Below are 15,233 nucleotides of genomic sequence, written 5' to 3'. Positions count from 1 at the left end.
TCCCAGCAACAGAGACGTACAAATAGGATCTCGGTCCAGGCCATTCTGGGCAGAAAGCATGATCCTATCTTGACAATAATGTAAAAAGGGTCTGGCAGAATGGTGCAAGTGGTATAGAGTGCCTGCCTATTAAGCATGAGACCAAACATAGTTAGACTCTTACTACACTTCTGCTATAGCATTAGTACAGATGTAACAGCAAGTTGCCTTGCTTTCACTTTTCCCTGCAGAAATACATAATTGTTTCTTCTTTCTCTAGCATTGTGACTTCTTCATAAGTAAATATAGTAACCAGAAGAATCCACACTGTGTGTCCCTTTACAAACTGATGAGTCCTGAGCAACTTGCAAATGACCCAAATGACCCAGCTTGCAAAACAAAGGAATTTTGGGCTACCATTTTGGATTCTGCAGGTAATCCTTTTCCTGGTCTGGATTTAAGAAAGATTAGGACACACTACCCTAAGCCTGCGTTATCTTATGTCCCCATCTCCAGGACAGTCTTCCCACCTCCCAGCCCTGCCCTGTTTCTAAGCAGCTGAGCTCCTAATTGGTCCTGCCACTCCTTTTGTGCCACCTATTGAATTTGAAAGCATTGTCTAGCAGCCTATGAAAGACCAGATCTGCAAAGCTTTGTGGAAAATAAGATTAAAACAATTTTCTCTGAACTGAACAGAGAGGCTGCAGCTTTAGGGGCAAATATTACAGATTTTTTAGTTTTTTTTTCCTTTTGTGTTTTCGGCGTAGGGCTTGAACTCTGAGTCTGAGCACTGTCCCTGAGCTCTTCAGCTGAGGGCAAGTGCTCTACCACTTGAGCCACAGCACCACTTCCAGTTTTCTGGTGGTTAATTGGAGATAAGAATCTCACAGAAGCTGGGTGCTGATGGCTCACGCTGTAATCCTAGCTACTCAGGAGGCTGAGATCTGAGGATCGTGGTTTGAAGCCAGCCCAGGCAGGAAAGTCCGTGAAACTCTTATCTCCAATAAAGCACTAGAAAACTGGAAGTGGCACTGTGGCTCAAGCGGTAGAGCCCTCACCCTGAGCTGAAGAGCGTAGAGACAGCGCTCAAGCCCAGAGTTCAAACCCCACGACCAACAACAAAAAAAAAAGTCTCACAGACTTTCCTGCCCAGGCTGGCTTTGAACCATGATCCTTAGATCTCAACTTCCTGAGTAGCTAGGATTATAGGCGTGAGCCACCACCAGCAGATTTTTTACAGTTTTGAAGTACTTTCACTGACTACTTACTCTTGTTGGAGTAAATAATACTATAAATTACCTATTCTTTTTTTTTTTTTTTTTTTGGTCCAGTCATGGGGCCTGAACTCTGGGCCTGGGTGCTGTCCCTCAGCTCTTCAGCTCAAGGTTAGCGCTCTACCACTTGAGCCACAGCACCACTTCCGGCTTTTTTCTTTTTGCTTATGTGGTGCTGAGGAATCGAACCCAGGGCCTCATGCATGCAAGACAAGCGCTCTACCACTGAGCCACCTTCCCAGCCCTACCTATTCTTTTTTAATGCTTGATTTCTAAAGTATGAAGTATGGACCAATTTTAACCCAGTTTTAACAGATTTAGGGAAATCTGTTTTCCTGTGAAGTATTTTCAACTTATTTTTATCTGCTAAGGGATTCAAGTTAGTGCAGCCCATGTAAGTGGTTTACACCTGTAAACCTAGATACTTAGGTGGCTAAGATCTGAGGATCAAGGTTTGAAGCCAGCCGAGTAGGAAAGCCTATGAAACTCTTATCTCCAATTAATTATTAAAAAAAACTAACAGTGGAGCTGTGACTAAAGTGGTAGAATTTTATCCTTGAGCACAAAAGCTCAGAGAAAAGGGCGCAGCCCTGAGTTCAAGCCCCAGGACCAGCACCCAAAAAAATCAATCAATAAAAAATGTATAACCAGAGGCTGTTCTAATGTCCATGAGCAGAATTTTCAGTGTTACCATGATCACAGCTGTGACCTTAATGCCATCCACTGCGCACATGCTGAGAAGAGACTGGTGCAGCCTTGCTGGACCGAAGACTTGTAGCTACTTCTTGTTTGGCTTATTCCTTAATGATCAGAAACTAATGTGTACTAACAACTCAAACTAAGTATGTGTTCTTTATCCTCCTCCTGACTTTATTAAAATTCACAGTAGATAAATGAATGTTTGTTAGATTTTTTTTTTCTTTTTTTTTTGTCAGTCGTGTGGCCTGAATTCTGGGCCTGGGCACTGTACCTCAGCTCTTCAGCTCAAGGCTAGCACTCTACCACTTGAGCCACAGTGCTATATCTGGCTTTTTCTGCTTATGTGGTGCCAAGGAATCAAACCCAGGGCCTCATGCATGCAAGGCAAACACTCTACCACTGAGCCACCTTCCCAGCCCTATTTTTTTCTCTAATATAAATATTCTTGGTTATCTCACCTGAAAAGGAAGGCCAGTTGTTTGTGTATGGAGGTCTGCGTTTTGATATTTCCTTCCTTGCTCTCCGTTTATAGAACTCCCATTCAACTCCTTTTACAGACTTGTGTGTTACCTCCTTCTAGGTCCTCTTCCCGACTATACCCCTCCTGAGATTTTCTCTTTTGAAAGTACAACGGGATTCACATTGTATGGAATGCTGTACAAACCTCATGACCTACAACCTGGAAAGAAATACCCCACTGTAATATTCATATATGGCGGTCCCCAGGTAGGTGTAGAAATACATCCCAATGTACACACATGCATATATGTTTGGCTTATGTTGTTTCCAATTTTTGCAATCCAGTGTAGAGGTTCAGAAGGCTGGGTATTTTAGTTTGTATGGCTAATTGGTAAATTGGTGTCAGTTTCTTACTTTCACAGTGAGGAGTATAACTGTTGTAGGAATGGACTGTTAATGTTAGGAGGTAAATATGTTACTGTTTGTGTAGAGAAACTTGTTGGGAAATTAAATTAAATAATTAAATGTCTTGGCAAATAAAAAGAGTCAGATTTCAGAAAGGCTCAGTAGCCTAGTAAATTTCTCCTTTATTATAAGGCTACATCTCTCAGGCAAATTGGAATAGTTTTTAATCTGGAAAGACATTTTTATATAACTACAGGATTAAGTATTAGCATCTGGCTATTAACTGTGCCATTGGCACACAGAGTCAACTATTTTGGATAGATAAATTGCGTAGTTGATTTTTTTTTGTTTATTTGGTTTGTTTTTTTTTTGTCAGTCATGGGGCTTGAACTCAGGGCCTGAGCGCTATCCCTGAGTGTTTTTGCTCAAGACTAGTGCTCTACTACTTAGAACCCCAGCTCATTTCTGGCTTTTGAGTGATTAATTGGAGGTAAGAGTCTCAAGGGAGCTAGGAATTGGTGACTCACACTTGTAATTCTAGCTACTCAGGAGGCTGAGATCTGAGGATCACAGTTCAAAGCCAGCTCAGGCAGGAAACTCCCTCAGACTCTTATCTCCAATAAACCACCAGAAAACCAGAAGTGGCAATGTGGCTCAAGTGGTAGAGCACTAGCCTTGAGCTGAAGAGCTCAGGGACAGCGCCCAGGCCCAGATTTCAAGCCCCATGACCAAGGACCAACAAACAAACAAACCAAGAGTCTTATGGAAATTTTTCTGCCTAGACTCACTTCAAACTGTGATCCTCAGATCTCAGCCTCCTGAATAGCTAGAATTACAGGCATGAGCCACCAGTGCTGTGCCTTAATCAGTTTTTTTTAATGTTTACTCTTGCCTTCTACTTGGTCTCCCACATCCCCCAAAAAATAAGTAAAATTTTAGCCAGACACCAGTTGCTCAGTCCTGTCATCCTAGCTACTCAGGAGGCTGAGATCTGAGGATTGCAGTTCAAAACCAGTCCAGGAGCCAGGCACTGGTGGCTCACGCCTGTAATCCAGCTACTCAGGAGGCTGAGATCTGAGGATCGCGGTTCAAAGCCAGCCCGGGCAGGAGAGACTGTGAGACTCCTATCTCCAATAAACCACCAGAAAACTGGAAGTGGCGCTGTAGCTCAAGTGGTAGAGCGCTCGCCTTGAGCTGAAGAGCTGAGGGACAGCGCCCAGGCCCAGAGTTCAAGCCCCACGACCGACAAAAAAAAAAAAAACCAGTCCAGGAAGGAAAGGCCTTGAAACTCTTACCTCCAATAAACCACCGGAAAACGGGAAGTGGTACTGTGGCTCTAGTGGTAGAATGCTAGCCTTGATCTGAAGAGCTGAGGGACAGCACTCAGGCCCAGAGTTCAAGCCCCATGACTGACAAAAAAATAAATAACTAAAAATTTAAAATAAGATGCTTGATGCTTAAGCCAGCCCACCTGTGTGTGGTTCATGCCTATGATCCTAGTTAGTTAGGAAGATTGAGGTTCAAAGATAACCCAGGCAGACAAATCCAAGAGATTCTTCTCTCCACTTAACCAGCAAAAAGCCAAAATGGATCTGTAGCTTAAGTGGTAGAGCACCAATCATGAGCAAAAAAAGCTGACCAAGAGCATAAACACTGGATTCCAAGCCCCAGTACCAACACTAAGTAAACTTTTACCCTTAATTATACATTTTCCATTGAGCCCTTAATTAACATAGAATATAATTAGTGTGTTGATAATGACACTCTTAGACTCATTAATATCCCTTATAATTATACCAATATTGTCTGAAAATGTATACCTAGTTATACAAAAAACAACGTGCAAGTCAAATAATCACATAAGTGATCAAATCTCAAGGATGCTGGTCCTGCAATTAAATTAAATCACTTAACTGTTATTAAGTGCTCTTACAGACAAAACATGATTTATATTTCTATTATGGTCACCTAGACAAATTATAAAAGTATTAAATTCAATTTCTTTGATTTTATTTTATTTTTTTGTCGGTCATGGGGCTTGAACTCTGGGCCTGGGTGCTGTCCCTTAGCTCTTCAGCTCAAGGTGAGTGCTCTACCACTTGAGCCACAGCACCACTTCTGGTTTTTTGGTGGTTTATTGTAGATAAGAGTCTCATGGAGTTTCCTGCCCAGGCTGGCTTTGAACCATCGTCCTCAGATCTCAGCCTCCTGAGTAGCTAGGATTACAGGCCTGAGCCACCAGCGCCCCACTCTTTGAAAATTTTAAAATCAAGCCAGGCCCTGGTGGCTCACAGCTGTAATCCTAACTACTCAGGAGACTGAGACCTGAGGATCATGGGTCAAAGCTAGCCAGGCAGGAAAGACCATGAGACTTTTATCTCTACTTAACCACCAGAAAACCAGAAGTGGCGCTGTTGCTCCAGGTGGTAGAGCTCTAGCTTTGAACAAAAGAGCTCAAGGACAGCAACCAGGCCCAGAGTTCAAGCCCCAGGACTGACAAAAATAAATAAATATAATAAAAGAGTGTTTGCTTAGGCAATAATTTAGTCTTTACCTTATTTGTGATTGCTATAGCTACAAGGTATAATTTTACTGTCTTATTTAAATTTTATGAATTTGAATGTGTTTTTTTTTTTTGGGGGGGGGGTCCAGTCGTGGGTCCTGAACTCTGGGCCTGGGCACTGTCCCTCAGCTCTTCAGCTCAAGGCTAGGGCTCTACTACTTGAGCCACAGCGCCACTTCCAGCTTTTTTTCTTATTTTACTTATGTGGTGCTGAGGAATCGAACCCAGGGCCTCATGCATGCAAAGCAAGCGCTCTACCACTGAGCCACCTCCCCAGCCCCTTGACTGTTTTTTTACACTAACTTTTCACATTAAAGTCCACTTCATGAAATCAAAAAAAAAAAAAAATGTGTGTGTGTGTTTTGTCGGTCGTGGGGCTTGAACTCTGGGCCTGGGCACTGTTTCTGTGCTCTTCAGCTCAAGGCAAGCACTCTACCACTTGAGCCACAGCGCTACTTCTGGCTTTCTAGTGGTTTATTGGAGATAAGAGTCTCAGGGACTTTTCTACCCAGGCTGGCTTTGAACGGTGATCCTCAGATCTCAGCCTCCTCACTAGCTAGGATTACAGGCGTGAGCCACCGGCGCGCAGCTTAAAAGATATATTTTAAAGGCAAATAATGTGAAAGCTTTAAGCTTTCTACTTCTTGCCAAGCCTTGCCTCTCTGTAGTTCATGGGCTGCTGTATAGTAAATGTCACTGAAAATATGTTTTCTCCTTCAGGTGCAGTTGGTGAATAATCGGTTCAAAGGAGTCAAGTATTTCCGCTTGAATACACTCGCCTCTCTGGGTTATGTGGTTGTAGTGATAGACAACCGGGGATCCTGTCACCGAGGGCTTAAATTTGAAGGCGCCTTTAAATACAAAATGGTGTGTGAGCATAAGATCTTTGTCTCCTACAGACATTTGTATTTCCTGGTGCATTGTTTAGTGTGAAATTCTGGAGAAAGGTGGGAGAGAGAGAAACTGAGAGGTGTGTGTGTGTGTGTGTGTGTGTGTGTGTGTGGTGTGTGTGTGTGTGTGTGTGTGTGTGTGTGGTGGGAGGGAAGATGCTACTAGAAGCACATTAGGCTAGCTCAGGCCTGACAGAACTTTGGGGAGCTGAGATCAAGCCACTTTTCAGAGCAAGCAGCACCCTCTGTGTGTCCACCTTAGGCAAATGGCAGCCCCATTTAGTTTTCAGCATCCCATAAGCTGTGAGCAATACGTAATGGAGGTTTGTTCTGTCCTCTGTGAAGAGGGAAACCTTCTGGTTAGCGCCTTCCTTGTGACAAGCCTCTTTCTCTCTGCAGGAAGCTTTAAATGCTACCTTTTAGAGATGCCCCATGTCCTTTCTGCTGCTTTGGGAAATGATGAGAATCTGATGTTCCTTTTGCACACAGTAAGGCAGTCACTGTGTTTGCCAGTGTATTGGACATGCTGAGTGAGACATGGGGCCAGTTCTTTGACCTTATATTGTATTCTCATGTAAGTTTTTTGTTGTCGTTTTCATTTTTGTTTTTGGCTCAGTGAAGCAAGATTGTGTGCACTGGCAGGCCAAGTCACTAGACAGAGTGGTAGTGGTAGCAATCAGGGCATAATAGGGCCTGGAAAAAACTGTAGGCTCCATTTCTCCATGGAGTGTTTTGGGGAAATAGGAAGTTTAGGGCCTCAGGAATGATTCCTTCCGCTTTACTTCAGGAGACATAAAACGATCTTGTCTCTTAAGGGGGCTAAGTTCTTGTTTTTCTAAATAGGAAGGCTTGTTACAAGAAAGATGCTGAACTCTTGGCAGACAACAGAACAAATAGAAATAGGAGCCCAACAGTAAAGGAAAGTTTGTGGAGCAATAAGAAAGCTTGAGGACTAAATGGTAACTAAACTCCAGGACAGACTAGCAAAAGAAATGGGCTTCTATCTCTAAACAGATTATTTTTTTGGGGGGTGGGGGGAATGGCCTGGGCTCTGACCCTGAGCCCTCTGTAGCTCTACCACTTGAGCCATAGCCCCACTTCCAGCTTTTTCTGTGTCTGTGGTACTGAGGAATCAAATCCAGGGCTTCATGCATGCTAGGCAAGCACTCTACCACTGAGCCACATTCCCAACCCCACCACCACCTTTTTCTTTTTTTTTTAATAACTAGTGAATTCTAATTTTAAGGAGTGAATTCTAACCTGTTTGTGTTTTTGCTTTCTCTTTTTTTTTGTTTTGTTTTGGGGTTGGGGGTGGGATTGTTTGTTTTTTGGTTTTGTTTTTCTTTTGTGTATGGTCCTAAGGCTTGAACTCTAGGTCTGGTGCTGTCCTTGAGCTTTTTTTGAGTCATGTCTACACTTTCAGCTTTTGGTTATTAATTGGAGTTTAAGATTTTCCTGCTGGGCTAGTTTTGAACCATGATGCTCAGATCTCAGCCTCCTGAGTAGCTAGTGTAAGCCATAGGTGCCTGGCTTTGGGGTTTGGTTTTTTTTTTTTTTTTTTTTTTTTTTGAGACAGGGTCTTGCAATATTATATAGCCCAGGCTTGTTTTCAACTGTGAGCCTTCTGCCTCCACCTCCTGAGAGCTGGGATTACAGGCATGTACCATCACATTTGGCTATGAATATAATCTGGAAAAAAAAAAACCTACAAGTATTTTAGTAAAAATATTTATATACTCTAAAGGCATTTTTATGGAACTTTTTAAGCATTAGAACCAGTAAAGTGTTCCCTTTTTTTTTTTTTTTTTGGACAGGGTCAAATAGAAATCGACGATCAAGTGGAAGGACTCCAATATCTCGCCTCTCAATATGATTTCATTGACTTAGATCGCGTGGGCATCCATGGCTGGTCCTATGGAGGATACCTCTCCCTGATGGCATTAATGCAGAGGTCAGATATCTTCAGGGTACGTGACATCCTGTTGTACTCATTCTTGCAATAAGGACAAAATTTCCTGTAAGTTGTAGATATATAAAAATGCTTATTTTCTGACAGTTGACTGAGTTACTGATATTATAGAATGTTAGGGTTTGTATCTCGTGAATTGTGTGTATGTATGTGTGTGTATTTGGTAAGTAGTCATTAGTAGAATGCACACATACATACTAGTTTGTAATTACTTATTTAATTATCAAACTACAAATTCTTTACCCTCTACATCACTAATTATAATCATCACAGCCATGTTCTACAATGCTTGGCACAGAGTAGATATAATAAATTTGTGTTGAATGTTGAATTGTTGAATGTTTACATGCTTATAATTTAACAAAGCCAGCTGGCAAGGTAAGTCTGTGAGACTCTTTAATTAGCCAGCAAAAAGCCAGAAATGGAACTGTTTCTTAAGTGGTAGTATTAGCCTTGAGCAAAAATAGCTTAGGAACAGCCCCAAACCCTGAGCTCAAGCCCCAGGACCAGCACCAAACACAAAAGCTAAGGTAGGAGGATTGCAAGTTCCAGTCTAGCTTAGGCTATATATAGCTATATATAGCAAGATCCTATTTCAGTGAAACCACACACAAGTACTGGGAGTGGTGGTGGTTAGAGTGCTTGACTAGTATATGCAAGGCCCTGAGTTCAGTCCTCAGTTGTGAAAAAAAATAATAAAAAACAGATAATAGGGTTTTTGTTCTTGTGTATATTCAGATGTTATCTTTTTGTTTCGTGTGTGTGTGTGTGTGTGTGTGTGTGTGTGTGTGTGTGTGTGTGTGTGTGTGTGTGTGTGTGTGTGTGTGTGTACTGGTCCTGGGCTTGAACTCAGGGCCTAGGCACTGTCCCTGAGCTTTTGTGCTCAAGACTAGAGCTCTACCATTAGAGCCATAGCTCTGCTTCTGGCTTTTTACTGTTTAATTGGCAGTAAGAACCTAATGGACTTTCTGGCTTTGAACTCGGATCCTCAGATCTCAGCCTCCTCAGTAGCTAAGATTACAGGCATGGACTACCAGCACCTAGCTCAGATAATCTTTATAATAGCTGAATATTGCCTTATCACTTGCTTTTAGCCATCAAGAAAGTAATCAGAACATTTAAACATAAAACCATAGGAATCTACTCTTTTCTAGCTCTTTCTCAGCTCTTTCTTTCTCTTCTCTTTCCCAGCTCTCTTCTCTTTCCTAGCTCTCCCTTTCCCACCTTCTCTTTCCTAGCTCTTTCTTTCCCACCTTTCCCAGACGCTCTCTTTTCGAATTCTTTTCTCTCTTTTCTAGCTCTTTCTCCCTCTTTCCCAGCTCTCTTTCCCAGACCTTTCCCCACCGTGTGGAGGACCAAAATGGCCTGGTGCCAGCCGGAATGATGAATAAACCTACCCCTTACCTGAAGAAAGAAAAAAATAAAACCATAGGAATCTTAAAGTAAGGCACTCTATTACTTGAGCCACACCTCCAGACCAGTTTTTAGAGAGTCCCATGTAATTTCCACCCAGGCTAGATGGATGTACTGCATCCATCTCTGCTTTTAATAAAAGAACACACTGTATTTCAGCTAGCCTAAGTTTAGGATTTGGTATGGAGCATGCCTGAAGAACATGAAACGTACTGACTCACACTGTGTCCGATTTCTGACATTGGCACTTTACTTCTGGGTCACCTGAGCCCGTGTGTGGCCAGTAGTGGGACTAGAGCCTAGGGATAATTTTAGCTGTCAGTTTGCAATCGTGAATCCTCATCACTTGCTGCTGGGTTCTGAAGCACGGTTGACCATGGTGTTGTCATCTGCAGGTTGCTATTGCAGGGGCCCCTGTGACTTTGTGGATCTTCTATGACACAGGCTACACGGAACGGTACATGGGCCACCCTGACCAGAACGAGCAGGGCTATTATTTAGGGTCTGTGGCCATGCAAGCAGAGAAGTTCCCCTCTGAGTAAGTTCACGCTTTGAAATTAAGGTTATGAATTTAAATCATGGGTCTTTTTTTTTTTTTTTAAGACTACTAATAATGAGAACTTCAAATACTGTAAACTAAAGACAAACATTTGTAGAATTCTATAGAATGGCATGGTGGCTTCTCAAAACCAAATCAAGGTCTAGTGCGTTTACTGTATTTTTGTTTTGTTTTTTTTAACAAGTTATATTTGAAGCCGTTGCTTAGACGGAAATAAATTAGACACAGACTATTTGAAGGTGAGAAAAGTTCTATATCTAAATAAACATATTTTACAAACAATTTTTCTAGGGCCATGCTGTAATTGTTGTGTTTCTAGTATTGAAATAAGAAATTAAACACAGGATCTCTTTGTAACCTTTCATAACATGTGACATCTGATAAGTATATTGGAAATTTAATTTTAAAAGCTTAATATTGAATATATGGAATCCTTAACAATACAATGTAAAGAAGTGGCTACCGCATGGTATGAGTGGTTTAAAGAAATTTAATGGTTCCTTCTACTCTTCTGTTTTTTGCCTCACTATCTAATGTTCCTATTTCTAACGTCCTTACTTCTCCAGACCAAACCGCTTACTACTTTTACACGGGTTCTTGGATGAGAATGTCCATTTTGCACACACCAGTATATTACTGAGTTTCTTAGTGCGGGCTGGAAAACCGTATGATCTACAGGTGAGTGCTACATTTTAAATCCAGTGTCGTACTAAGTAGTGACTGATGACTTTGGAATCAAAATATGGAGTAAGGCTGGTGTCAGTCTCTGCGCTTCTAGTTGATTAAAATGAAAATTCTATTGCAGTCAGGCCAAGAAACTAGCCTATCAGCTTATGTAACCTGTGAGTCCGTATCTGCATTCAGTTTGTGAGCAGCGACACAGGGGGACAGGTGTCAGGCTTCACAGGGTTGTGGTGAGAAGGTTTTTAAGACCTGATTATGTGGTCCTCACTTTCTTTTCTTTTTCATTGCTGTTGGTGTAGAAACCATCAGTTTGCTTCTTCCACTGCTCCCTTAACTCAAAAAAGAGGTTTGAAAAGAAGCTGTTCTTTTGTTATTGTTGTTTTTCCTTTTTTCAGTAGTACTGGGTTTGAACTGAAGCCCAGCACTTTCCCAGCATCCCATTTGAGCCATGCTCCAACATTGTTCTTCCTTTCTGTGCCTTGAAAACGATGTGTTCAAGCTGGGTGCCGATGGCTCACCCCAATAATTATAGCTACTCAGGAGGCTGAGATCTGAAGATCACAGTTCAAAGCCAGCCCAGGCAGGAAGGCCATTATATCCAGTTAATCACCAGAAAACTGGAAGTGGCTCTGTGGCTCAAGGGGTAGAGTGCTTTCCTTGAACTGAAGGGCTGAGGGACAGCGCCCAGGCCCAGAGTTCAAGCCCCATGACCAACAAAAATAATAATAATGTATTCATAAGAAATTTAAAATTTTTTTTTTCCTCTGAGCACCAGTGGCTCACTTGGGTGATTCTAGCTACTCAGGAGGCAGAGAGCTGAGGATTGCAATATGAAGCCAGCCTGACAGGAAAGTCTTCTCTCCAATAAAATACCACAAAGTCAGAAATGGAGCTGTGGTTCAAGTGGTACAGTGCCAGTCTTGAGCAAAAGAAGCTCAGGGACATCTCCCAGGCCCTATAACCTACAAAATAATAATAACAACAATAACAATAATAACATAAAATCTATTGGGTCTTATACACCAAATGGATCTTTTAGCTCACATTAATCATGTGAAAAATATTAGTTCCTCTCCATGCAAGTCTTTTAAATATTGACTCTCTTCTATTACATAATATTCTTTGAATCACATACTCTAATATTCTACTGATTTCATTGAAAAATAACTATTGGGAAGTTCATAGCAATAGACATAAGCTTTCCAAAACTTTTGCATCTACAGATATTAACAGTTCCTATTAGTGTGGTCTTAAAGTGACCAGCTTACTTCATTAGAAACACAAATCTGAAAAATCTCACTTATCACTCATTTCTTTGAAGGAGAAAAACAATGGTATTTAAAAAGTGACTCACCATGCAACTTGCTTGCACACAATCCTTTTCCTAAAGATGTCTGTAGCACAAGTGATTTAAGTGCATTTTCCTTCTTAGCACCACATCATTAAAGACTTCTGCCCTGCTTGCTTCAGCTGTAATAATTGTGACTTTTACCTGGTGTGTGGTGGCCATTTGAGTTCTGATTTTAATAGCGCCTTGTGTGCTGGTGAGGCCTGCAGCTGCATGCCAGCCAGCTTTTGCATCATCCATTCAGAAAGAAAGCCTGCATAGTGTTCTCAGTCATGGGAGACACAGGCTGCTATTGGCTCTTTTAAAGTGGTTTCTACTTTATATATCTCCCAAAAGGATTTCCAAGAACTCTTTGAAGACTACAGACCACACTTAGGCAGCAAATTATTGGTTTATATAAAAATCTTGCCAGGCACTGGTAGCTTGTGCCTATAATCCTAGCTACTCAGGAGGCTGAGATGTGAGGAACGAGGTTTGAAGCCAGCCTAGGAAGGAAAGGCAGTGAGACTCTTATTAGCTTTTTTTTTTTTCTTTTTTGTTGGTTGTGGATCTTGAACTCAAGGTTTGGGTGCTACTGAGCTTTTTGCTCAAAGCTAATACTCTGTCACTTTGAGCCACAGTGCCACTTTGGATTTTCTGGTGGTTAAATGGAGATAGGAGTCTTAGACTTTCCTGCCTATGCTGGCTTTGAACAGCAGTCCTCAGATATCAACCTCAAGAGTAGCTAGGAGGGACTGAGAAGTTGGCTCAGTGGTAGAGTTGCTTGCCTTGCATGCATGAGCCCCTGGGTTTGATTTCTCAGCACCACATAAGCAGAAAAAAGCCAGAAGTGGCTCTGTGGCTCAAGTGGTAGGGCACTAGCCTTGAGCTGAAGAGCTGAGGGACAGTGCCCAGGCCCAGAGTTCAGCACCCATGACCAACCAGAAAAAGAAGAAAAGAGTAGCTAGGATTGCAAATGTGAGCCACCAGCACCTGGCTCCAATTAACTCTTAAGTGTTAAAGCTCCAGCCTTGAGCAAAAAAGCTAAGGGACTAGCTCGCCTTGAGCTGAAAAGCTCAGGGACAGCACCCAGATCCAGAGTTCAAACCTCATAACCGACCAGGGAAAAAAAAAAAGCTAAGGGACAGCACCCAGACCCTGAGTTCAAGCCCCAGTGGTGGCACTCATGAAAAAAAGAAAATAAAAATTTCATTATGCCCCAATGAGTAGGTTTATCAGAATTATAAGAGAAGAAAGGCCTTTAAATATGATGTATTAAATATGTTCTCAGAGAACCTGCGCTCCATGCTACTAACATCGCCAGAAAGTTTTGAAAGATCTATTATTAACTGAAATGTTCTTTTCCTATCTTCTTGTTGGTAAGATCTATCCTCAGGAGAGACACAGCATACGAGTTCCTGAGTCTGGAGAACATTATGAACTGCATCTTTTGCACTATCTTCAAGAAAACCTTGGATCACGTATTGCTGCTCTGAAAGTGATATAATTATTCCTGGGTAGAACTCTGGTCTACACTGGCTATTTAACCAAATGAGAAGGTTGGATCAGTTAGAGAACATGGAATTAAGCATGCCATGGTGGTACCTGCCATAGAACATCTGACTTCTGAAAGTACATTTGGTGGCATAGGCTTCTACAGCTCATCTGATTCCTTAACCACACACACACAGAATGAATTGATACCTATTCCTAAGGAATCCAGCAATGCCGTGAGAATTACAGAGAAAAAACTTAAGACTTGAGCACCACATTCATACCACTCTCTTTTCACTTTTAATAGCATTATAAAATCTCACGGACCTAATTAGTAGATTTTTTTACTATACTTCTGAGTTTGTTAAAATATGGCATTAGTGATTGGTTTGGTTCAATTCCAGGATCTCTTGACTAGTCACAGATTTGATAGCACTTAATGTGATTGAATAGCTTAGGCTTCATCGAGTGGGGTGTATCAGCATGTTATAAACTAATCACTATTAAACCTATGACTTAACCAAGTCATTAATGATTTTTTAAGGATAACTTAGTGGCCTCCTAAAGACACTTTTTTTTTTTTTTTTGACTCAGACCAGTTTTTAGCCTATTTAAACTGTACTTAGTATAAACAGTCCTCCTTTTTCCTCAATGATAAGACAGACTGGGATTTTTTTCTTTTTGCATAAAAAACAAGTAACTGTACTACTATATGTAGCATGGATTTAATCATAAGTCTTATGATGTTGATACTTACAGGCAGAATATTTTTAGTCAAATGATTAAAGAGCTTAAACATTTGCAGACAAGTATCTTTCCTCCTTTAGGAAAAAGGAAGAATGTGTATTCACTTGTATGTGGGAAATTTAGTGATGCCAGTTTCCATTTGGTATTATTAAAATGTTGCCGAATTTTAGGAGGTGGGAGGAGATGGCTGTGGGATGGATGGATGGACCAGGCACATGGAGAGGCAGTGCGGGGTCTGCTTAAGAACTGAGCAAAAGTACATGGGAGAAAACCTGGGAAAGTGGAACCTAAACTCCTAGAATGTTAGTTAAGGAAAACAGAATTGGGAAATGACTCTCTTGCCATCACAGACAGACATTGTTCATAGGAAGAAAAATTCCTTAGGCTTTATTGTAATTCCTTTTTTTTGTTGTTCTTTTAATTTTAAAACCTTACCTCCCCCCCAAAAAAAAATTCTTCCTAAATAACTACTTTCAATATTGTTAGCTCAAGGTTTCCAGACAAGCTCTTAGCAACAGGGGAGCAGAGTGGCTCTCTTCGATAGTGTGTAGAGCTGGTAAACAGTTTTGCTGGTGGCCATGACATTTTCCTGGTTTAGTCTGTGACTATGAAAGGAGCAAATAAGATCTGCCCTTGGGCATGGCAGGTCTTTGCTACTGGGTGAGTTCCATCCGTGCCAGGAGCAGGGGAGACATTTTTGAGTCTGACCATTTTATCCCAACCTTCAGTGTTTAGAAAGTTATTACCAAAATTTAAAATCATACTCTTAAG

General features: G+C 41.5%; 1 protein-coding gene across 2 annotated transcripts in view; it reads left to right on the top strand.

Moving 5' to 3' along the window:
• Dpp8 (dipeptidyl peptidase 8) overlaps nt 1–14,239 on the top strand; it is a 61,418-nt gene extending 47,179 nt beyond the window's left edge. For both annotated transcript variants that reach the window (XM_042687416.1, XM_042687415.1), the window contains exons 14-20: nt 260–413; nt 2,533–2,678; nt 6,100–6,246; nt 8,084–8,236; nt 10,047–10,189; nt 10,777–10,888; nt 13,606–14,239. In XM_042687416.1, the coding sequence (XP_042543350.1) occupies nt 260–413; nt 2,533–2,678; nt 6,100–6,246; nt 8,084–8,236; nt 10,047–10,189; nt 10,777–10,888; nt 13,606–13,728 (978 nt within the window). In that variant the 3' untranslated portion in view covers nt 13,729–14,239. The remainder of the gene's footprint in view (nt 1–259; nt 414–2,532; nt 2,679–6,099; nt 6,247–8,083; nt 8,237–10,046; nt 10,190–10,776; nt 10,889–13,605) is intronic.
• The last annotated feature ends 994 nt before the right edge of the window (nt 14,240–15,233 follow it).

This window comes from Dipodomys spectabilis, unplaced genomic scaffold (genome assembly GCF_019054845.1).
Source record: "Dipodomys spectabilis isolate Male_0828 unplaced genomic scaffold, ASM1905484v1 ptg000108l, whole genome shotgun sequence".
Lineage (NCBI taxonomy): Eukaryota > Metazoa > Chordata > Mammalia > Rodentia > Heteromyidae > Dipodomys > Dipodomys spectabilis.
This window is presented reverse-complemented; position numbering and strand designations above follow the sequence as displayed.